The sequence below is a fragment of the Staurois parvus genome, unplaced genomic scaffold (assembly GCF_062004578.1).
Source record: "Staurois parvus isolate SC_StPar_1 unplaced genomic scaffold, SC_StPar_1.0 ptg000688l, whole genome shotgun sequence".
In the NCBI taxonomy this organism is placed as follows: domain Eukaryota; kingdom Metazoa; phylum Chordata; class Amphibia; order Anura; family Ranidae; genus Staurois; species Staurois parvus.
The window spans coordinates 77,950-103,481 of NW_028318484.1; the positions used below are offsets into that span (position 1 = coordinate 77,950).

The 25,532-nt window shown below is 40.2% G+C and overlaps 1 protein-coding gene across 2 annotated transcripts in view; it reads right to left on the reverse strand.

Moving 5' to 3' along the window:
• Window positions 1-25,532, reverse strand: part of COMP (cartilage oligomeric matrix protein) — a 132,635-nt gene that overhangs the window by 60,645 nt on the left and 46,458 nt on the right. For both annotated transcript variants that reach the window (XM_089652604.1, XM_089652605.1), the window contains exons 6-8: window positions 7,363-7,437; window positions 6,796-6,948; window positions 1,209-1,313 (exon numbers count right to left, since the gene is read on the reverse strand). In XM_089652604.1, coding sequence (XP_089508730.1) covers window positions 1,209-1,313; window positions 6,796-6,948; window positions 7,363-7,437 — 333 coding nt within the window. The remainder of the gene's footprint in view (window positions 1-1,208; window positions 1,314-6,795; window positions 6,949-7,362; window positions 7,438-25,532) is intronic.

Below are 25,532 nucleotides of genomic sequence, written 5' to 3' on the forward strand. Positions count from 1 at the left end.
AACTTTTGCTTGTGGCACAGCAATTAAAGCATATTTTATGGGTACAAGGATGCATATTTATTACTCTTTTGGGGTGCTAAAAGATCTGTTACAATTTTAGCAGTGCATCTGCTTATCAGCTTGCAGGCAGAGGCTGTTGATCACAAGGGGTACTGTTGGTGGTAGTGACATTGAAAAAGACCTATACTCTTGAGCAATGCAGAGCCAGTTGAAGAGATCTGCTGTGCCAGTTCTACGGTGGTAGATGGTGCCATGATTAGGCCAAGGAAGAGAAGTCTTTGGGGCTGGAGGAGGGGAGGAAGAAATCTTTGGGTTTTTTTTTTAACCTTCCCAAAACCTAGGCATCACACATAGGTGGGATGAGTAATTGGAAGACAATGCTGTCTTCAATGACATGAGTTAATGATATAAACTACCGCCTTTTTTTTTTTCTGAAAACTGTAATGAGTTAGATAGGGGAGCTGCTGTATGTAAGCTACTTTTAACGATAAAACAATCACTCTCACTCTAGTATGCACTGCTATAGAATGTATATAACATACCTGGCCGATTCCAGTAGAAGCTGGAAATCAATGAAGTAGTCACTGCTACTACAGTAATTTCCGCTAGGTTTAGGATTCTGTGCTCAGGGGCTGCCATACTGCTTTGTGAACACAGGAGATCATCTGCTTGGCATGGGCCTCATTCAGAGAATGCTTTGTATTTTCTCACTGAATGCCAAGTGTTCTCTAATTGGATGAGGTGTAGAGACAGAATGGTTATGTCACGATCTCTACCATGGTCATTCTTGCCTGTGATGCCAGTTGTACACTATGGTGAGTGGTGATGTGGTTACCCCCCCCAACACACACACATCTACCATGGAGATCCCTAGGTAGAGAGGCACAGCCCTCAGGAATGGGATTGGCTCACTTACTGACCTACAGTAGCATCCAGTTTTTCTTTTGGTTGACTGCAGAGACCCGAGCATGTGCCTTGCAATGTCATTTTCAAGGGATTGGATCCCTGTAGTAAATCTACGCTGAAGACAGAAGAGCATCCTTCCCAGCACAGGCTTGCAGTTTAGTAAAATCGAATTTTCCAATAATGAATAAGAGTCAGCTAATTTATCACAAAAGACCTTTGACCTTGCTGGTCCTTCCCTCACAATTGGGTATCATTGCAATTCCTTGGGATACTATGGATGTAGTTATATTTTTGTCTCTTACTTTTTTGCATCTCAAATCAGAACATCTCAGCTTTTCGTCTGGGAATCCATCAATGTCTGTGTCCTTGGCACACATCAGTCCATTTCCTGCCCATCCAACTTTACACTGTGAAAAAATATGCATGTATTGAATATAATTTAGCAGAATAAAAACCAAGTAAACAATCTAGTCATAACTTGTATCTTCAATGTGCAATAAATCACACTTTCTAATGTGAAGAAGTATTCTTCATATATTCTATTATTTTAATCTGATTGACTGCCCAGTGTACTCCACATTTAAAGGGTGGTGGACACTGAATAAGAGATAAGTGCAAATTTCAAGTACTTTAATGTAGCAAAAAATCTGGCAAAATATCGCTTAAAGAAGTGTGAATACTTCAGTTACAGTTGTAGCCAAAATTATTGGTACTTTCTCCGAAATAATTTTATTTTTCTGTAAAATAAGTTGAAATTGACACACGTAAATGGTATATCTGTCTGTCTGTCTGTCTGTCTATCTATCTATCTGCCTATCTATCTGCCTATCTATCTGTCTGTCTATCTGCCTATCTATCTATATCTATATCTATATCTATATATATATATATATTCATGGACGCGATTATTCGCACCCCTGCATTTCTGATAATGCACCACTTCGCCCAGAAAATTGTTGCAATTACAAATGTTAAGGCATTCTCATGTTTATCTCTTTTGTTTGTATTGGTATGACACACAAAAGTGGAAAAACAAAAAAGCCAAATCTGACACATTCTATGCAAGACCCCAAAAATGGACTGGACAAACTTATTTGCACCTTCTCAAAATTGTAGGAAATCATTGCATTCCAAGTTTGTGATGCTCCTGTTTTTGTAATTAAACACACCTGTATCAATTAACAGGTACTGCCAATCTAGAAATTGCACCGGCATCCAAAATATGTGCAATAAAATAGTACCCAGCTTTCAAATGCAATACATATATGGGAAACAACAGTGAAAAAGGCTTAGGCTATCACTTTAATACTTGTAAAAAAAAAATTAATAGCTATATTATATTTACCAAGTAAACATCATTAACCAAATGATAACACCGATTCAAAAAGGTTTAAAATAAAACCCTGTACACAAACAAAAAACTTGATTGGTACATCAAAATAATTATTCATTATAATGCTAATTAATTGAATTAGGCTGCTGGGAAGATCATTGTGAAAATATTGAGTTTTTTTTTTCTTCTAAGGGCTACCAACAAATATGTCCATGCCACTTGTGTTTGTTTCGATATTTAGAATAATATTCTAAGTCATAAATCAAAAATATAGTTTCAACTCTGTGGACTTTGAAAAAAAAATGGTAGTAAGTTAAAATTCTTTAGGTAGTAATACCTTTGACTGCATTGTATATCAAAGCTAAAACCAGAAAGTGAGAGTGGGTGCTTTTCAGCCTAGCCACAAGTCTTTGCAATACCAACATGCATGGTTGGTTTTCTGTGAACTGCTGTATCCTTCCCCACACTGAATCCCTGGCAATATTTAGGTGGATGACACTGTTGAAAGAAAAATGTCAAGAGAGTATGTCTGTACAGTGTGCAGGTGGAATAATCAGCCCAAGCCTGTTTGAATACTTCCAGTTTTGACAATACTCCCCTAAGGGCTGGTTTATATCTGTGCTATGCATTTTTGATGCATTGCAATTTAGATGTGTTTTACACCTGCTTTAGGTATGCTACCATTGAACTCTATAGAACCTGCATTTTGATGAAAAAGCCTCAAAGCTGCAACTGCAGTACATTTTTTAACGCACCACAGGCACATATAAAGCACATGCTTGAATGGAGCCTAACTTACATGTATTTCTTGACTACACCAGTGCACCCACAGGCTTCACTGACCATCACTACACATATACAATTCTTTTTTAATTGCCACTGCACTTGTAGGCATGTTACCTACTGCAAGCTAGATATCATGACTGCTCTAGCCAGGGGTTAGTGTCTTTTGCTACTGTTCCCAGTCTAAGTCACATGGTATTTTTGGGTCCTGTGTTCTTATAAAAGGGACAGGGTTCCTAATCCAATAGCATGGCCAAGCCTTGAGTTCCAAAGAGCTGCTGCTTGAGAAGAAGACACTGACTCAAACGTACAACAGTATCGGGGATACCGCCACTATGGCCTATATGAGCTCCACCTGTGCTGGTATGCTGGGCAGTCACAGCTAGAGTCAGGTTTAGTTAGGGTAAGGATGTTTTGCTCTGTTGTAACTGTCATGACAATTTTACAGTAAAGTCTTGAAGTGTTATCTTGCTTGGTCTGAAGTTATTCGGGGGTGTATGAAAGTAAGTATTGTACATATCATCTTCAGTTTCGGTCAGTTAAAGCACATTGAGGTATGAAGATAGCTCTGCAAGAGCTAACATGGTACAGAATTAAAACAAGTAGTTTCCAAGGGTAATGGAGTTCTAGTAACCTTCACAAGGAGCCTGTCATGAGGCATGGTACCTTTGTCAGGTGAGGCATACTTGTGACTCCCTTCCCCAGTGGTCCTTCTCCCATAGCAATGGGATCAGATCACTGTCCTTGAGTTCTTCAGCCTAGCCGCCAGGTACAGGAGAGTAAAAAAGTGCACACATGAGGTCCTCGCTTGGTGCACATCGGAGCCCCATTCTGCCACTGGGAGTGAGGTGACAGAGGTGTGCTGGATGGGTGGAGTGGGCATAGGCTCAGATTGTATCCCTCCTAAATGCAAACAGTTGCAATCAAAGTGTGCATTGACACAGGAGAGTTAACTGGAGTCCAGTTTATTCACTCAGTGTTCACGGTGTATGGCCATCTTTAAGCTGAAGGACTGCCTTATGGTGGACCTTCCCTGAAAGTGGTCCTTGTCTTTTCCCAGGGCATTGATAAGCACAACACAGCAAGGGTACCCCATGTGTAGGACAAGTGACCTCATCCACGGTGCCTAGCGTTGCCCAGAAGAACCTGGCGGTCTTACAGTTACTTGGAACAGTCAACATCCACACTCCACTATTCTTCACTGTACACATTCACCTTTTTTTGCTAGCTGTCAGTGCAAGCACACTTTTCTCCTGATAGCTATCAACATATAGGCACACCATGTACCACAATCTGCTGCACTATACATTACATTTCTGAGACTGATTAAATCTGTACACTGTATTGTACATTCATACCACAAGGAATTATGTTTAGAAATTCAGTATTTTATTTTGTTCAACCAATGGTCCTCTTCTAGTCTGAGGGCTGCAGTTTAGGTAAATACATGTAATAAATGTCAAAAAAACACAAAAAAGAAAAAGAAAGCTCCAAACAATAATATCAATCCTATAAAGCAGCAAACCTCTAACCCAAATATTGGTGTAAAAAAATCAAAAATCAAAAATGGGAATGCGCTAAATTATATCAAAAATTCATATGCTGTGCAAAAAAGTCCAAACACCATAAATTCAACATATGTAAAATTCCCCAGTGAAACAATCCATAAATTATTATTAGTGCAAAAAGTCCAACTCCCCAAAGAAATTTCTTCTTAAACGTATAAATACACCGTGCTCAATCCACCACCAGATGAATGGAATAAACTCACCAGAGCTCAATGCTGATCAAATTATAAATCAGCACAAGCGTATTTGCTCTGGGAGCGATGAGAGAATCCAAATCGTGAAGCAACACTCTGTAGTTTGAAATCATCCAGATACCAGGAGCAATACTCTGCAGCCACTCTGAGATATGGCCAGGACCCTTTATATATCGATCATCCTCCAAATATATGGCAATACCACTCAGAAATAAAGGAAAGGCATGATGGTGCAGTAAGTAAAAACTGTTTGTATTTATTTAAAATCTCATATTACTCACAAGTCAAGTGTCCACCTGACACTGGTATAAAAAACGACAGGATAAAAGGAATGGACGAGCCCCACTCACAGCGGACACCTTGCCGACAGCCACAGGGAACATCCTGACGTCATCCAATAGGCTCCGCCCTACACGTTTCGTCACTCTGACGTCCTCACGGAGCGACATGGATACATTCAAAAAAGAGAATTTCATTACTAACCAGTACTGTATTGGTTAGTACTGGTTAGTAATGAAATTCACTTTTTTGAATGTTAGGTTATAGAGTTCCCCTTTACAGGGCTTGCTATTGAGTGATAACCCCTTTTAAGTGAATGTTTTGATTTAAAATGTAGTTCACTCTTCTTAATATATGTCTTGTATGTTAAAATATATGAATAAGCTGTTATATATGCTGTTATAGATTTGCCTTTGTGTTTGTATCCTTACCAATTGAGCGGCGGTGTGTCATTATAGCGCCGCTGCTATTGGTTAAGAAGTACCGCTATGCAGAGTGCGAGTGGTATATATGAGTTGAATTGACGTCTGTATCCATGCCGCTCTGTGAGGACGTCAGAGTGATGAAACGCGTAGGGCGGAGCCTATTGGATGACGTCAGGACATTCCCTGTGGCTGTCGGCGAGGTGTCCGCGGTGAGCGGGGCTCGTCCATTCCTTTTATCCTGTCGTTTTTTATACCAGTGTATTTATACGTTTAAGAAGAAATTTCTTTGGGGAGTTGGACTTTTTGCACTAATAATAATTTATGGATTGTTTCACTGGGGAATTTTACATATGTTGAATTTATGGTGTTTGAACTTTTTTGCACAGCATATGAATTTTTGATATAATTTAGCGCATTCCCATTTTTGATTTTTTACATGTAATAAATGTACTGATTTTTAATAAGTACACAACTGAGTGTTAAAGTATTAGCATTTTTTATTATCTACTTGGAAATAAGCTTTAAGTATCCTTGGGGATGATCAAATTCATGAGATGTTTTTAACTCCTAACACAATTGTTGAAACAACTTTATTATACAGATCTGATGTTAAGTCTGTTCAAGCTGTTATTTTGCTAATTGTAAGTCTTCTCCACTGTGATAGCCTGAAGGGTTGTGGTAACCTGTAGGGTCTAGAGAATAACAAAAGTAATATGTTCCCTCCTAGCAAACATTTAATTGTTGGTATTTATGTTTTTTCATTAGCCGTTACGTCTAAAAAAAATACCTTGTAGTTTTTTTTTCCATAGGGCCCTGTTTATCTACTTTTCTTCTCTACATAGCATCAATATGTTAGGGTTGATTTACTAAAACTGGAGAGTGCAAAATCTGGAATAACTCTGCAGAGAAACCAATCAGCTTCCAGCTTTCTTTGCCAAAGCTTATTTGAACAAGCTGAAGTTAGAAGCTGATTGGCTACCATGCACAGATGAACCAGAATCTGAGTGCTTCAGCTTTAGTAAATCAACCCCAATGTATATACCTTGAATTGATCAACAGAGAATGTTATATTATCCTGAAAAAGGAACTTCTCAATGGTCAGTGCTTCATTGCTGCAACTTTACACTTTCATCATGATCAGCTTGTCATATGAATAGTTTGGGAATTTATTGGATCACAGACAAATCATGTCTACATATGGATACTTTAGTAGGATGGCTATAAATGCCTATTGGTTAAATTGGTTCTGTTTTTGCCCTTGTTAACCTTGCCATTTTCTACTAAGTTCCAGGAAACAAATTTCTTACCACACATGCTACGGTTCCATCCCTGTCCATAACACAATCTGCATTTTCATGACACTTGCTAATCTCTCCATTTGGGCACCTTCTTTCTGTTTTACAGGCAGAATTCTGATTACCTCCTGACCCTGCTTTACAGGCTGCACATTTGTATGAACCCTAGGAAAAGAAAAAAATACAACAATAAATGTGATTTCCAGAATTTACAGTGGTTACATAAGTACAGATGTCTACCTTTCTCTTGTCATTTTTAAACTTGCCTCCATTGCCTTTCATCACCTTTCCTACTATCCTATATTATTTTTATTTTTCACAGACTTCTGAGACTTCACTTTCTCTGTATGGATTCTCATGATGCAGACTCTCTTGCATGGTCAATGTTTGTGGAGAAATATCGCTTACAACACTTATTTTGGTCACATTAGAAATCAAATCATATGTCTTTAATTTTCCATTCTACCTACAACTTCACAATCTTACTCCATTTCTTAAATGATGAAACATATACTACTTGACTGTGATTTGAGTGACTGCAGAACATGCTGCAAATAAAACAAATATGAGCATACTTACTTTAGTGTTTGTGCAGACAGTGTTGGCAGGACACACTTTGCTTCCACTTCCACATTCATCTATATCCTGACACATCTGTGAATGATACCCACTGTCAATGTTTCTTACATTTCAAAACACCTTCAGTATATTCTGATAATACTGTATACACACAGCAGTTTGACAATACTTTGTTAGCTACGGCAAGGGGGCACACACTTTTGAAATGGCTTTCCACTTTTTATGTATTAGACCACTTCTATGTTTACACTGGAGTTTAAAAACTTCCCTGACTTAATTTATATATGGATTATGATCCAGAAACTGCATAATTACTTTGCTATAAGGATGTTTTTTGATTTGTAGATATGCACATGCCCTATTGTAATTAAACCGTAGCCTTTCCCTGAGAGGGGCTTCTATTTGTACAACTGGTGGGACTGCTATACGATAAGGACTTTTTGGACACTGGTCTTTGCCATTTACAATAGACACTGTAACCCCAACTCCGGAGATAGCACTACTTTTTATGCTCCTGTGCTCAGTCTCATCTCAAAAAAGGAGTCTACAACATGTGTCCCCCCATGACCATACCAGGCCACCTGCCCTCAACATGCGGTGTGCCTTGCCAAAGTACCTTATCTCCAAGTTGATGAGAACAACAGCTTCTTTCCCACAACCCTGGTCAGTGGCAGTGGGGGGTCTGTGCACAAGGAGGTTATCGAAACCTGGAAGCTACTGGAAGAGGGCACACAGATATCAGCCTCCTTCATGTGAATGAGTATGAGGTCTTAAACCACTAATAATCTCTGTAATCTACTGCAATATGCAATTCACTAATTGGTTGTTTTTGAATGCACAACATTTTATAAAACAGAATTTAAAAAAAATTATATTTTTCCCTATTATCCCTTTTGCTGCCAGAGCCATTTTTGCGTTTTTTGCACACGTTTAAAAAAATAATTTTAGGCCTGAATATTACATAAACCCCCCAAACATTATGTATTTTCAGAAAGCAGACACCTTAGAGCAGGGGTGTCAAACTGGTGGCCCTCCAGATGTTAAACTACAAGTCCCATCATGCCCCTGCCTTTGGAAGTCATGCTTGTAACTGTCAATCTTGCAATGCCTCATGGGACTTGTAGTTTGGCAACAGCTGGAAGGCCGCCAGTTTGACACCTGTGCCTTAGAAAATAAAATAGTGGTAGTTCCACTAAGTGAATTATAGGGCAAACAACCACAGCTGATTACCAAAATGTTTGGTAAAATATAAAAAATGGGTTTGTAGAGTTAATAGATACCCAACATGTCAAACCTGAAATTTGTGTGTGCCCATGAAATGGCGACAAACTTCAGTACCCTATATTTTCTATAGGTGACACTTCAAAAGCCCTCTATAAGTCATCCATTTAGCTTTACAGAGGAGGTCTTGTGCTAGAATTATTGCTCTCACTCGGGCGTGTGCTGCAATATGTAACATGTATCGCAATGAACATTTCCATGCATAGGCACTCCCAATGGGTACATGTGTATATGTGGAAGTGAGGGGGGGGCCCTCAAAAAATTTTGGGGGTGGAATTCGATGTAACTTTAATTTTATGCAATACAAACTACATTTTTTTTGCTTAACTTTTTTTTTCATCACATAGGGGACAAAAAGTTCCCTATGGGATTATTTTTAGGTGTCAGGTTCTCTTTAATGTCTTTCCTGTGTGCCACTAAAAGTAATGCAATGGACATCACATTGCACTACAGTTTTTCCCGGGTATGCTGGCCAGGGACACTGAGAGTCAGGCCCAGAAGTGCCATCAAACTTTCTGGGTCAGCAACAAGGAGGGCGGCACCCGCTATGTTGGTCCCAGGCCTACAGATGGGCAAGCAGGGGGCACGTGGGGGGGGGGGTTGCTGTTACCCAGAGTGCGTGGAAGTAATTGTGCAGCCACCTGAATGCTTCCACCTGACAGGCAGGAGTCTGCTTCTCAGTTTTACACTCACTTCCTGTGGCTGCAGCCATCAGATTGTGTAACCCCCCCCCCCCCCCCACTGTCCTAGCAGGGTCAATGTGCAACATTCTTAGTATGCAGCCTAATTTAAAAAATACAGGAATACTGTAATGCCAATAAAAAAGTTAAGGATGACTTGCTAACAATACCTTTAATATGTGAATGCAGTTGTGTACACTATCAGTACAATGTTCATTGTAATCCCTTAATTAGTAAGTGAATACAAACATTTTTGACAATGCATTTAAAGATCGATATGTCTAAAATATTATTCGTCAACTTCCTTAAAAAATGCTCACAATAACAATGTAGCACCCTCTAGTGTTGCTAGAGCGTTAGGAAGAATTAATGGCTCATTTGGTAGTTGGAGTAAGCATGTCTGAGTAGGGGTCAAGTCAAAGTTAGGCTGGATGACTCAGCAGGTTGGGCCTCTATCACCTCCCTTTTTGGTTTTGGAGGTCCATAGAAGCTTCTAGAAGCCAGTGGACGGAGGGGAAAAGACCTGGATCTGTATATTCATGGGAGTCTGACCAATCCCAGGCAGGAGGTTTTAGTAGTGTGAAAAACTGCCCCTGGATATAAGGAGCCATCTCAGCAAGGGTCTAGAGTCAGATGGAGGATGGATTACTGAGGGTGCTGCTGTGTAGCCTGGGAGGGGTCCCTGGAGAAGAAGCCTGAACAATGTTTACCCAGAGCTACTGCATACAAGGACAGTGTCAGTACCTCCTATGTAGTATATTGTGTGTAAACAAAATAACCCCCCAAAATATATATACACATACAGTATACAGATATATTCATACATATACACATTCTTATGCAGGCCCTGTCTTCACACTGGTCAACTATGTTTAACACAACAAAAGGATAGCTAATGGCTCTCTGCTATCCAGTTAAACTTTTCAAAGGAGGATATTTGCAAGATTACCTACAAGTTATTGTAAAATGCAGATTTGTATGGGTAAGCATTTCAAACAGTACATTGTTCACATATTTAGAATGATAAAGAGTGTGATTTGACCATACAATAAGTATTTATTGATTGTAAATACATTCCAGGGGGTATCCTTGGGAAATGGTGAAAGGGTGACTTCTTTACCTGGTAAACACTATAGTGAATGTATTTGCTATTTATGGTAATGGAAATTGAAGTCTTTTCATGTTAAGATCAAAAGGGTTTTTGTTGGCCAATCAGAATCCCTCCAGCTCTGCTTACTGATAGTAGCAGTATATGCAGGGAAGTTTTAGCTGTTAAGATGAGATTCATTAATTTTTTCAATATGAGAGCACAGATATAGATTAGAACACACATTATTGCATGCATGGAAGCTACCTAGGTGCATATTATAGATTGAACATACAGTGGGGATCGAAAGTTTGGGCACCCCAGCTAAAAATTTGTATTAATGTGCATAAAGAAGCCAAGGAAAGATGGAAAAATCTCCAAAAAGCATCAAATTACAGATTAGACATTCTTATAATATGTCAACAAAAGTTAGATTTTATTTCCATCATTTACACTTTCAAAATAACAGAAAACAAAAAAATGGCATCTGCAAAAGTTTGGGCACCCTGCAGAATTTATAGCATGCACTGCCCCCTTTGCCAAGCTGAGACCTGCCAGTGTCATGGATTGTTCTCAATCATCGTCTGGGAAGACCAAGTGATGTCAATCTCAAAGGTTTTAAATGCCCAGACTCATCTGACCTTGCCCCAACAATCAGCACCATGGGTTCTTCTAAGCAGTTGTCTAGAAAACTGAAACTGAAAATAGTTGACGCTCACAAAGCTGGAGAAGGCTATAAGAAGATAGCAAAGCGTTTTCAGATGTCAATATCCTCTGTTCGGAATGTAATTAAGAAATGGCAGTCATCAGGAACAGTGGAAGTTAAAGCAACATCTGGAAGACCAAGAAAAATATCAGACAGAACAGCTCGCAGGATTGTGAGAAAAACAATTCAAAACCCACGTTTGACTGCACGATCCCTCCAGAAAGATCTGGCAGACACTGGAGTTGTGGTACACTATTCCACTATAAAGAGATACTTGTACAAATATGGTCTTCATGGAAGAGTCATCAGAAAAAAACCTCTTTTACGTCCTCACCACAAAAATCATCGTTTGAACTTTGCAAATTAACATATAGACAAGCCTGATGCATTTTGGAAACAAGTTCTGTGGACCGATGAGGTTAAAATTGAACTTTTTGGCCGGAATGAGCAAAGGTATGGTTGGAGAAGAAGGGGCACAGAATTTAATGAAAAGAACCTCTGTCCAACTGTTAAGCATGGGGTTGGATCAATCATGCTTTGTGGTTGTGTTGCAGCCAGTGGCACAGGGAACATCTCACAAGTAGAAGGAAAAATGGATTCAATAAAATTTCAGCAAATTTTGGATGGTAACTTGATGCCATCTGTGAAAAAGCTGAAGTTAAAGAGAGGATGGCTTCTACAAATGGATAATGATCCTAAACACACCTCGAAATCCACGGGGGATTACATCAAGAGGAGTAAACTGAAGGTTTTGCCATGGCCTTCACAATCTCCTGACCTCAACATAATTGAAAATCTATGGATAGACCTTAAAAGAGCAGTGCGTGACAGACAGCCCAGAAATCTCAAAGAACTGGAAGACTTTTGTAAGGAAGAATGGGCAAAGATACCTCAAACAAGAATTGAAAGACTCTTGGCTGGCTACAAAAAGCGTTTACAAGCTGTGACACTTGCCAATGGGGGCAGTACAAGATATTAACTCTAACTTTTGTTGACATATTATAAGAATGTCTAATCTGTAATTTGATGCCTTTTTGAGATTTTTCCATCTTTCCTTGGCTTCTTTATGCACATTAATACAAATTTTTAGCTGGGGTGCCCAAACTTTCGATCCCCACTGTATGCTGGATTGTGTTGTGTCTCTATGCTTGATATGAAGTATCTTAAATGGGGCTCTGAGGGGCTGCTGTTCTTTGTAATATTTACAAATACTCGGCTGGATTTTTTCGATCTGTTGCAAGTATATTTTGGTCTATAACGGAACCAAACAAATGTTTCTCTCTGGAAGAACCAAATTACTGTCGGAAAATTCACTTCTTGGATAGAGGAGTTTAACATTCCATATTGGCTAGCAAACTCTTTCCCCAACAATAATTATCACTCTTCATCCTTGATATGACTGGGGCCTACAGGAGAGAGGGTTGTTGGCTGCATTACTTAACCAATTCACCCTGGGACAGTGCTGCATGCCTGTCCTGGAATCACTTGCTCCAGGATATTCTTCAAAAGACAGCCAGGTGGATGGGCAATTCCTTGCTGGGGTCTGAAGAGATTTCACCTAGAGGGGACCAGGTGCTCCTCACAGACTGTGCTTATGATTAAGTAAAAGACTATACCACTCTGGCTGGAGTAGAAAGTTCAGGATCTATCTTTTTGTACAGAATTTTGTCCTCTAAATAAAACAACAAAAACAAGCTCATGGACTAGTTACTGACTTTGAATGGAAGTTGGAAAATGCGTGTTGCCTGGCTGTGCAGGTTATAGGGGGACCCAATACACAGAGGCTCTGTCGGAGGTGAGCTCTACAACAATTTACCTATACATGTAAAAGCCCCGAAATTGGTAATGGTTGATCAAACTAATTGTAGGGCAGATTGTGATTAAAAACAGCTGGTTTTGTTAAAAGACATACAGAGTACATGCAGCCCCTAGCACTCTGCGATAGTTGATGATGTAACACAGCAACTGCTTCCAGAATATGTCATGTAGAATGTAACGATTGTGTGCAATAGGGACATGGAACCTCTATGCGACAGCCATTTTTGTTTTTCATGAGCAATAATGTTCCTCTCCTCCTCCTGAAAACTGGGACTTTTAGCTGTAAGTTTTAACGAACTTCAAAAGAGCCTCTTAACTTAATTCAAAGACAAATCGACATCAGCTCCAGAGCTGTAAACAGCTACTTACTCTTGGCGGGATGTCTGTTTTCAGGAACCATGAAAAACACTTTCCTCTGCCCTTTGACTTTGAAAGTTCCATGAGGGAGGAAGTAGAGAGGAGACATTGCTGGAACTGGCAGCAGAGGAGGAAGAGGTGAAAGGTACTGCATCCCATTGATGGCCCAGAGGGGAGTCCATACCAGGGTAAAGGTGTCTATTTGATGATCCAGCTGACCCACTGAGGTATAATTATTCTCAAATGCATGATGGTATTACGCATCTGGTGAGTGCGTAATTCTGCTATTTGTTTATCACCAGAAGACTCACTAAGGATCACTTATATTTGAAGCTTCACGTTTATTCAGTGATTGATATATGGACTTTATCACCTTATAGGCACTATTTGCACTTTGATGGATGTGCATTTACACTGTAGTCACTTTATGCATTTGCCCTACTGATAGAATTGTCACTTGAATTAAGCACTACTTGCACTTTATATAATATTAAGATCATTTCCCATCATTGTATTGCACTTTATTATATTGAGATTTACATCATTTTAGAGCTGCACCTTATTATATTATATAGCCAAAACACATCTACAGCGTGGTCGTCCAGTTCTGGGAGAGCATCTATAGATATCCTCCCAGAACCACACGTCCCCTGGGGTATGCATCCGGCATGCTCTGTGATCACTGTGACACAGCTGATCACATATTGCAGTAAAGGGTCAATCACAGTGGTCCTTTACCATGTGATCAGCTGTGTCCAATCACATCTGATCACATTGTAAATTCACTTGCCACTTACTGGCGGTCCTTTCCTCACGCTGTCAAGCGATTATGACGGGGCATTTACACTTATAATCAGGGCACTGATTATCAGTGCAGCGCAATCAGTGCTCATCTGTGCTTCCGTATCAGTGCCACCTATCAGTGCAGCCTCATCAGTGCCACCTATTGTGCAGTCCCAGTAATGCCTTATTTGCAAAATTTATAACAGAAACTAAAAAAAACTTTTTTTTTTCAATTTTTATGTTTGTCTTTTTTAGTTTGTTTAGAAAAAATTAAAAACCCAGTGGTGATCAATTACCACCAAAAGAAAACTTTTTGTGTGAAAAAAATGATCAAAATTTCATACAGTGTTGCATGACCGCGCAATTGTCATTCAAAGTGCAACAGCACTGGAAGTTGGCCTGGGCAGGAAGGTGGTGAATTGGTGTCTATTGCTGACAGAGGTCAGGGGTTCTGCATCCTCCTAGAGCAAAAAGAAAACTCCTCCTACAAGCTTTAAGCAGTGCTCTGATGAACACTGATAGAAGTCACAAGACTGCTGTAACTGCTGATGAGAAAAGGTATTTATAGCAGTTTATATTTACTAAAAAAATTGCACTTCCATGTTCTGTTTACTGTGGGAGACCAGATATAGTAAATGCAGAGTCCTGGGTTTAGCAACACTTTAAGGTAAAAAACCTTCTGTGTGCAGTTCCCCTCTCATCGCTGCTGTATCTCATCTCACTGGCTCAAGGGCAGCAATGGGAGCAGGACCGAGCTCGCATGGGTGCCTCCATAGCAAGCGGCTTGCTAGGGAACATTCAGTGGAGGGGAGAACCTAAAACAGGATGATCGGGGTCAAAACATTTCTCTGAGCCAATTCAGAGACTGGTGGACTGCTATGTGAAATATCTACAAGAAGTAATTTCTGCTACAAGGAGCAATATAAGCTTTTGATGCCAAAGGTGTTCTTACTTTCTCCACAGTATACCATATATGCTTTGATATTTTGGTGAGCCAATGATTAATTTAAATCTCAACAGTTTTAATGAGGTGTACATAATTTTTCACATGGTTGAATGTAAAAAAAACTGTAGCATACAAATGCTTCTACACCCTGGCATCTAGTGGACAGAAAATATGGCAAAATATACAAAACTTTGTATGGAACAGTTGTATGCTATAGAGCAGGGGTCTCCAAACTTTTCAAACAAAGGGCCAGTTTACCTTCCTTCAGACTTATGGGGGGCCGGATTGTTTCCAGTGGGGGTGGAAAATGCCCTGGACCCAGCAACAGTGAGAATAAACATCGCCACAGGGTTGGTGATCAGTAGGAGGAGGAATTCTGCACCATTAGTATTAGTGGGAGGAATAGTGCCCCATTGTTAATGTCACTGGGAGCATTAGTGCCCCATTGTTAATATCAGTGGGAGCATTAGTGCCCCATTGTTAGTGTCAATGGGAGGAATGGTGTTCAATTGTTGGTGTCAGTGGGAGGAATAGTGCCCCATTGTTGGTGTCATTGGAAAGAATGGTGTCCAATTGTTGTCAGTGGGAGGAATAGTGCCCCATTGCTGGTGTCAGTGGGAGGAATAGTGCCCCATTGTTGATGTCAGTAGGAGGAATAGTGCCCCATTCGTATCAGTGGGCGAAATAGTGCCCTATTGTTAGTGTCAGTGGGAGGAATAGTGCCGTATTGATGGTGTCAGTGGGAGGAATAGTGCCGTATTGATGGTGTCAGTGGGAGGAATAATGCCCAATTGTTGGTGTCATTGGGAAGAATGGTATCCAATTGGTGTCAGTGGGAGGAATAGTGTCCCATTGTTAATGTCAGTTGGAGTAATAGTGCCACATTGGTATCAGTGAGCAAAATAGTGCCCTATTGTTAGTGTCAGTGGGAGGAATAATGCCCCATTGTTGGTGTCAGTGGGAGGAGTAGTACCCTATTGTTGGTGTCAGTGGGAGGAATAGTGCCCCATTGTTATTGTCAGTGGGAGGAATAGTGCCCTATTGATGGTGTTAATGGGAGAAATAGTGACCTATTGGTATCAGTAAGAGGAATAGTGCTCCATTGGTGGAGGAAGTGAGCCCCAAGGGCCAGATAAAGGCTAGCAAAGGGCCACATCTGGCCCTCGGGCCACAGTTTTGAGACCACTGTTATAGATTATAAAAATGACTAAATAAGAAAAAAAAAACATAAAATAGTAAAATATTTGTCAGGGTAAGTTTCATGTATGGGGTATGTTTATGAAGTGTTGGATGATTTGCTTATCATTTTCTGCTCATTTGTCATCAAAGTTCCCTTCAGGTTGTTCTCCAAAGTTATAAGTGCATTTACTGCCCACACATTCATGGAATCAAGTACTGTTAACTGCATATCTAGACTTTGTGTTCTTCAGGGAAAAATTCAGTTCTCAGTAAAATATTTATGTGCCAAAAGCTACTGGCCTCAAGCTTTTCATTTTACATTCTCTTGCCTTTCAAAGCTAGACACTGATGTTATTAATGACTCAATATTGATTCCTAGGAAGAATCTGCTCTACTCAGTCCCACATGCTCCTTACCTCGCACAATTACTGCACATCTGATACAAGAAAGAATTTTAGCCTTAAGCATTGTTTCTATGCACCTATCACAGGGGCGTCAGATACCTTACAGTATGTGTCTATTGAGTGAATAAATGAACCGATTAATGCAGGTAAAGTAATCATGCATAAGCAAATTAAAAAAAAAAAAACAGAAAAAAAGTTGTGTTCAGAATAATAGCAGTCAGACATCACTAACCTGATCAATTACTGTTTTGGTAGAAATGATATTTCTACATGGCAAATAATTTACTAGCAGGTGTAGTAGAGTAATAGAAATCCAACAGACCCAACAGTCATGACGTGCATGCTGCTGATTCTGTGTAATTGAATCACTAATTGAAAGGGGCATGTTCAAAATAATAGCAGTGTGGAGTTCTATTAGTGAGGTCATTCATTCTTTGAAAAACAGGTGGCAATTATTGCCCTTATTTAACCATTTCAATACCGTGCAATTTTACACCTTCCTGCCCAGGCCATTTTTCAGGTTTCAGCGCTCTCACACTTTGAATGACAATTGCGCGGTCATACAACACTGTACCCAAACTAAAATTTTATCATTTTCTTCACACAACTAGAGCTTTCTTTTGGTGGTATTTAATCACCGCTGGGGTTTTTATTTTTTGCTAAATTAACAAAAAAAGACCAAAAATTTTGAAAAAAAAACAAATTTTTCTTTGTTTCTGTTATAAAAGTTTACAAATAAATAATTGTTCTTCATAAATTTAGGCCGAGATGTATTCTGCTACATGTCTTTGGTGAAAATAACCCAAATTAGGATGTATTTTTTAGTTTGTAGGAAAGTTATAGAGTTCACAAACTATGGTATAGATCTGAATATTGATCAATCCTGAAGTACTGACAGCCAATCTAATTTCTTGAGGTCCAAGAATGTCAGAACAGTACAGATATCCCACAAATGACCCCTTTTTGCAGAGTAGACATTCCAACGTACTTCATAAGAGGCATAGCGAGTTTTTTGAAGTTGTATTTTTATGTCATAATTTTTCGGAAAATGAAAAAATTAAAAAAATTATTTTCACTATTTTTTTTTTTTACATACTGTCACCAGTGCAGAACAGCATCATCATATAACTGGCATGGCGGTTAACAGGGACACTGACTGGTGACAGTATGAAAAAAAAAATATATATATATATATTTTTTTTTTTTTTAATTATATTTAATTTTTTATTACATTTTTTTTTTTTTTAAAGATTTTTTTTCATATTTTACTATGACCAAAGTAGTACAATGTTACCATAGTAACACTGTACTACTTTGGGGAAGTGATCAGTATTTTTTTTTTTTACACAATTTGCTTATAGCAAAGAATTACTTTGCTATAAGCAAGCATTTACCTGAATGAAATCGATTCATTCAGCTTTTTTTTTTTTTTTTGTGCTTAGCTGTGATTTGGTCACAGCTAATCACATGACATGTGCATGTGATTAGCTGTGACCATTCACAGCTAGGCACTAGTATACAATGGATGGCATCATGAATGAAGCCATCCATTGTATACAACTGTCATGTGACCTGCTGTGATTGGTCACGGCCCGTGACAGATCCCTCTGCTGCGCCGCTCTGCATTACCGCAAACGGCGCATGTGCGGGAGCACGCCAAATGGCGTGCACCCGGAATGAAGAGGCACATCTGAAGCCGCCAAACGGCCATTGGCCGGGCGGCTAATGGTTAAGGAAGGAAGGCAGCAAATGTTGTACATGCTGGTTACAGTGCATTTCTCTCTGAAATTCTAAAGGAAAATGGGTTGTTCCAGACATTGTTCAGAAGAACAGCGTACCTTGATTAAAAAGTTGATTGGAGAGGGGAAAACATAAAGAAGTGCAGAAAATGATAGGCTGCTCAGCTAAAATTATCGCAAATGCTTTAAAATGGCAACCAAAACCCGAAAGACGTGGAAGAAAGCTAAAAACTACCATTCGAATGGATAGAAGAATAGCCAAAATGGCAAGGACTCAGCCAACAATCAGCTCCAGGAAGATCAAAGAAGGTCTAAAGTTACCTGTGAGTACTGTTACAATTAGAAGACACCTATGTGAAGCCAAGCTATCTGCAAGAAGCCCCCACAAAGTCCCACTGTTGAAAAAAAGATGTGCTGAAGAGGTTACAATTTGCCAAAGAGCATATTGACTGGCCTAAAGAGAAATGGCGCAACATTTTGTGGACTGATGAAAGTAAGATTGTTCTTTTTGGGTCTAGTGGCCGGAGACAGTTTGTCAGACGACCTCCAAACACTGAATTCAAGCCAAAGTACACTGTGAAGACAGTGAAGCATGGTTTTGCAAGCATGATGATATGGGGATGTTTCTCATACTACGGTGTTGGGCCTATTTATTGCATACCAGGGATCATGGATCAGTTTGAATACATCAGAATACTTGAAGAGGTCATGCTGCCTTATGCTGAAGAGGAAATGCCCTTGAAATGGGTGTTCCAACAAGACAACAACCCCAAACACACCAGTAAATGTGCAACATCTTGCTTCCAGACCAACAAGATTGACGTTATGGAGTGACCGGCCCAATCCCCGGATCTTAATCCAATAGAAAACTTGTGGGGTGCCATAAAAAATGCAGTTTCTGAGGCAAAACCAAGAAATAGAGAACTGTGGAATGTAGTCCAATCATCCTGGGCTGGAATACCTCTTCACAGGTGACGGAAGTTGGTTGACTCCATGCAACACAGATGTACAGCAGTTCTCAGAAACAGTGCTTATACAACTAAATATTAATTGATTCAAAGGAAAGCAAAATCTTCAAACATTTTTCAGTTTACATAGTGAATGTTTGAGTTTATAAAGAAGAGTACAAACACTGCTATATTTTTGAACAGTCTAATATTCACTTTTCTTCAAATTTTTTAGAGGAACAACTCAAATTTTGATATATTTTTCTTCATGTTTTGATTTGGAATAAAATGTGTAGTGTTCCCCAAGGGCGTATCTGCCATGAGGCAAACAAGGCATCTGCCTTGGGCAGCATTTTTCAGGGGGGCGGCACCGCCCCCAGGCAGAAGGGACCAGTGCTGTCGCTGCAAAGGGCTGTGCTTGGCCAGGGGGGCGTGCTAGGGTGGGCTCGTGTTTGTGCACGGCGGTTAGGATGGGTGAGGAGACAGAGAACCTGTCAGCCATGGAGCCGGCTGGAGAGGGGGCCGGGCGGCACATAGAGGACCGTGCATTTCTCGTTTGCTCTATGTGCCACCAGTCACCTCCCCTATCCATCTCCTGCATATGTCAGCTACTGTATGCTCCCTTCTCTCTTCCTCTCTCTCCCCTCTCTCTCTCTCTTCCCCCCTATTTCCCTCTCCCTCTCCCCCCCCCCTCCCCCCTCTCTCTCTCTCCTCTCCCTCCTCCTCTCCCTCCTCCTCTCTCTCTGCCTCCTCCCCCCTCTCCCCCCCTCTCTTCTCTCTCCCCCCTATCTTCTCCTCTCTTCCCCCCCTGTCTCTCCCTCTCTCTCTCTTCCCCTCTCTCTCTTCCCCCACTCTCTCCCTCTTTCTCCCTATTCATCTCTCCTCTCTCTCTTTCCCTTCTCTCTCCCTCCCATCTCTCTCCTCTCCCCTCTCCCCTCTCTCTCTCCTCTCATCTTTCTCCCCTCTCCCCCCCTCTCATCTTTCTCCCCTCCCCCCCCCCTCTCCCCCTCCCTCCTCTCTTTCTCCCTCCCTCCTCTCCCATCTCTCTCTCTCTCTCCTTCCCTCCCCCTCTCTCTCCCTCTCCTTCCCTCCCCCCTCTCTCTCCCTTCTCTATCTCCCCTCTCTCTTCTCCTCTCTCCCTCTTCCCTCTCTTCTCTCTTCCTTCCTCCTCTCTCATCTCTCTCCACCCCTCCCCCCTCCCCTCCTCTCTTTCTCCCTCCCTCCTCTCCCATCTCTCTCCCTCTCCTTCCCTCCCCCCTCTCTCTCCCCTCTCTCTTCTCCTCTCTCCCTCTTCCCTCTCTTCTCTCTTCCTTCCTCCTCTCTCATCTCTCTCCCCCTCCCCCCTCGCTCTCTCCCTCCTCTCTCCCCCCCTCTCTCCCTCTCTCTCCTCTCTCCCTCCTCTCTCTCTCTCTGATTGGTGTCAATGGGAGGAATAGTGCCCCATCAGTGCCAGTGTGGTAGGAATAGTGCCCCATCATTGGTTTCAGTGTGAAAGTAATAGTACCCCATCGTTGGTGTCAGTATGGAAGTAATAGTGCCCCATCATTGGTATCAGTGGGAGGAAGTGCTCCATCATTAGTGCCAGTGTGGGAGGAATAGTGCCCCATCACTGGTGTCAGTGTGGAAGTAATAGTACTCCATCATTGATGTCAGTGGGCGGAATAGTGCCCCATTGTTGGTGTCAGCGGGAGGAATAGTGCCCCATCATTGGTGTCAGTAGGAGGAAGTGCTCCATCATTAGTGCCAGTGTGGGAGGAATAGTGCCCTATCATTGGTGTCAGTGTGGGAGGAATAGTGCCCCATCACTGGTGTCATTGTGGAAGTAATAGTACCCCATCGTTGGTATCAGTGGGAGGAATAGTGCCCCATTGTTGGTGTCAGTGGGAGGAATAGTGCCCCATTGTTGGTGTCAGCGGGAGGAATAGTGCCCCATCATTGTCAGTGGGCGGAGCTCTAATAGGAAGAGGTGGGACTTAAATAGGAAGGAGTGGGCTTTACAGATGAAGGGGTGGATCTTACACAGGACAAAACCAAAATACACCACTGGTGTTCCCAATGCATTTGTGTGTATGGATATAAAAGCTATTAGAAGGATTTTGAGCTTTATTCACTTTTTTTCAACACACTGCTATTATTTTGAACACAACTGTGTGTATGTATATATATATATAGTGAAGGAAATAAGTATTTGATCCCCTGCTGATTTTGAATGTTTGCCCACTAACAAAGAAATGATCAGTCTACAAATCGACTGGTAGGTGTATTGTAACACTGAGACAGAATAGCAACAAAAAATTCAAAAGAAATGCATGTCTAACAAATTATGCCCTGATTTGCATGTTCATGAGGGAAATAAGTATTTGATCCCCTTCACAAAACATGACTTAGTACTTGGTGGCAAATCCCTTGTTGGCAATCACAGAGGTCAGACGTTTCATCTGACCACAACACTTTCAACCAGTCCTCCTCTCTGCATCATTCAGATGTTCAGTGGAAAACTTCAGACGGGCCTGTACATGTGCTTTCTTGAGCAGAGGGACCTTGCGGGCACTGCACGATTTCAATCCTTGTCGGCGTAGTGTGTTACCAATTGTTTTCTTGGTGACTGTGGTCCCAGCTGCCTGGAGATCATTGACAAGATCCTCACGTGTAGTTCTGGGATGATTCCTCACTGTTCTCATGATCATTGACACTCCATGAGGTGAGATCTTGCATGGTGCACCAGACCTAGGGAGACTGACAGTTGTTTTGGGTTTCTTCCATTTGTGAATGATTGCCCCAACTGTTGTCACCTTCTCACCAAGTTGCTTGGCGATAGTTTGGTAGCCCAGTCCAACCTTGTATAGGTCTACAATCTTGTGCCTGACATCCTTGGACAGCTCTTTTGTCTTTGCCATGGTGGAGAGTTTGGAATCTGATTGTTTGATTGCTCCTGTGGACAGGTGTCTTTTATACAGATAACAAAATGAAATTAGCAGCACTCCCTTTAAGAGACTGCTTCTAATCTCAGCTTGTTACCTGTATGAAAGACACCTGGTAGCCAGCAATCCTGCTGAATGATAGGGGATCAAATACTTATTTCCCTCATGAACATGCAAATCAGTGCATAATTTGTTAGACATGCATTTCTTTTGAATTTTTTGTTGCTATTCTGTCTCTCAGTATTACAATACACCTACCATTCGATTTTTAGACTGATCAATTCTTTGTGAGTGGGCAAACATTCAAAATCAGCAGGGGATCAAATACTTATTTCCTTCAATATATATATATATATATATATATATATATATATATATACAAGAAATGCATATGAGGTGGTGAGATTCTTCTTAGAAGTAGGTTGTGTAGCAATGGCATAGATGGGTAAGAACACAAGCTGAAATAAGAAATGCCTACAAAATTATTGTACTTTAATTGCAGCTAAGGCATAGCAAAGGGAAATCGGGTAAGGGAGTTTACTGAGATGAATTGGGGTCAAAATATACTGTAAATGTTTAACATTTTTTAAATCAGTGGGATTGTTGAAATAAGAAGCTGGTGGAAATCTGGGATGAAAGAATGATAGTATGCTTTTCTCACTTATGTCCATGCCACTCTAGCAGAGAGCCTAAATACCCCTCTGGACAATTATGGTTCCTTTTTTTCTTGGAACACTAATAAATCCTATTTCAGATAATATAAGATAAAGGACAAGGAAGCCATATTTGCTTCTTACACTTACATGCTGTGTGTTGCTTAAAGTTGTTTTAAGTTAGCTATTTTATACATTTAGGGTTTATTTACTAAAGGTAAATATGATGTACACTTTGCACGGAAATTTTTTATGTGCAAGGGAGTTTTCCTTTAGCTTAAAGTGATGTAAAAAATACCCAATCATCTGCCAGGAAAATAAAACAGTATTTATGTTTGCACATGATTGGATGATGGAAATCAACAAAACTTCACGTCATGCACTAAGCTAAGGGAAAATTCCCTTGCAAACTGTACAGCCTTTTTGCTTTTGTAAAGGAACCCTTAGAGTAAAAGCTCCTATATACCACATTTAAGGAGCATGCAGAGCATAATAGAGTTCATATAAAATTGTGATGCAGTTATTGTTTTGAAATGAAAAGTCAGGTCAGACTTATGGCCAAAATATCTCTAATTGGCTTTGTTTTAAATCGCTATGTCTTAGCAGTTTTTTAACCTGCGGGTAAAATCTCAAATTCCTAAATGAATTAACTGCTTAAGAATATTGACCAACCTGCAAAAAAAAATACAAAAATCATATGGAAATACAAATCTAAAATAGTAAAGAAAGAGTGGTTTACCAATGGGGAGTGTAAGCCACAAACCGTTGATAAATAAAATCTATCTAACTATATATATATATATATATATATATATATATATATATATACATACATACATATAATTTATGAAGGGTCATGCATCTTGCATTACTTAGGAATTGCTCAAATATATGTGTAAATTAACATAAAATTCTTCTATTAGGCAGCAGGCACATAGATTTTTCACCTTAATCGTTTGTCTTAGGCATTGATTTTCTCATTTATTTTTGAAAGCTTGAATAATATTTATGAGAATAACAGTGATTTATTTCTTTTGAAATCTGTTATGATTTTGATGATTTATATTTACATAATTACTGTTACATTTATGATGTGAATAATCACATCTTTAGAAATCAAATTCATGTTTAACATGTATGTTTTTTTGCCATATATTTACAACATACTGTAAGTATATGATGTAAATACTGTATATTTTAGTTTAGGCTTATGTGTCATCAACTACTTCTGTTTTAATTGTATCCAAGATGTAGGCAATATACGTGCAGAATTCTATAATTACAGAAATCACGCTAGTAGGTCAGAGAAAGCAGCTGGCAGAAACAATTAGATAAATTGTGTACAACTTAGTATACGTAAATTGCTGCGCTAAATCAAATTACATAAAGTGCCATGAACTCAATCCTGTATAAATAACACAATATAGCTAAGGAAAAAACAGTGCATTTATAAATAAATATATATATATATGTAAAAAATATGAAAAAATTGAAGTCCAAGTGATATTGTGCTATGTAATAAAAAAAAGTCCTCGTGCATCTGCATATGTTCCAAACACCAAAGTGCACCGCCACTATAGATTTCAAGGACTTTTACAAGAGCATGTGAACTCTTTTGGGCAGAAAAGGATCAGAAAGGCATTAATTTAAATAATCTGAAATGAATCTCGCAACTCCACAGCATCTCCAAGTAAGGCCATCAGAAGTGAACATCCTGTTTCAAATCTCCTCCAAACCTCTCCTCAATATCAATAGAATATTACATCCTATAGAAATGTCATGAACAATACACTGTCGAAAGGAAAGAGTCCATATGCTCTGGTAAGACTCCTTGAAATCTATAGTGGCCATGCACAGGGCTGCTGTTAGAAAACACGGGGCCCCATACATACAACCTGACAGCCTAAAAAAGAGAAAAAAAATACAGTTTACAATGCATCAGTTATGAATGAACACAGTGAGTGATCAGTATCCATCACTCACTGTGTTCATTCAAGAAAGGAAGAGGCTGGTAAATGTGACTTATATACAGGACCCTTCCCCCACTCTCCATTCTGAGGAATCCTATTGTGTGCTTTCAGCTGCTGGTGGGAAGGAGAGGAGGGGGGCCGGTAGCACTGGGGGGGGCATTGGCAGCAGAGGGAAATGTATGGTACACGGGGAGGGTCATGGGTGTGGTGGGTAGGCAATTACCAATCCCCTGTATGGCTCTCTCTCTGCAGCAGCTGAAAGTTGGCTTCTTCTCTTGCTTTCAGCTGCTGCAGAGAGAACCATACAGGGGATCGGATCCAGTAATTGCCCCCTGCTGTGCCGATCACCCCCCCTGTCTACATTTGATTCACCCAGCTGCCTGGGCCTCCCTGCTGACCTGGGCCCCATACAGGAGGACTGGTGGTACCCCCTTATCCACAGCCCTGGCCATGCACAGTGGTGTTTGGAAGATGTGCGGATGCACAAGGACTTTTTTTTTTCAATTATGTTGCACAATATCACTGCGACTTTAATTTTTTTATATAATTTTTTTACATATATATTTATATATGCATTATTTTTTCCTTGGCTATATTGCGCTATTTACACAGGATTGGGTTCATGTCACTTGATGTAATTTGATTTAGCGCGGCAATTTATCTATACCTGCAGGATACTGGTATTGTGAATGTACTGTA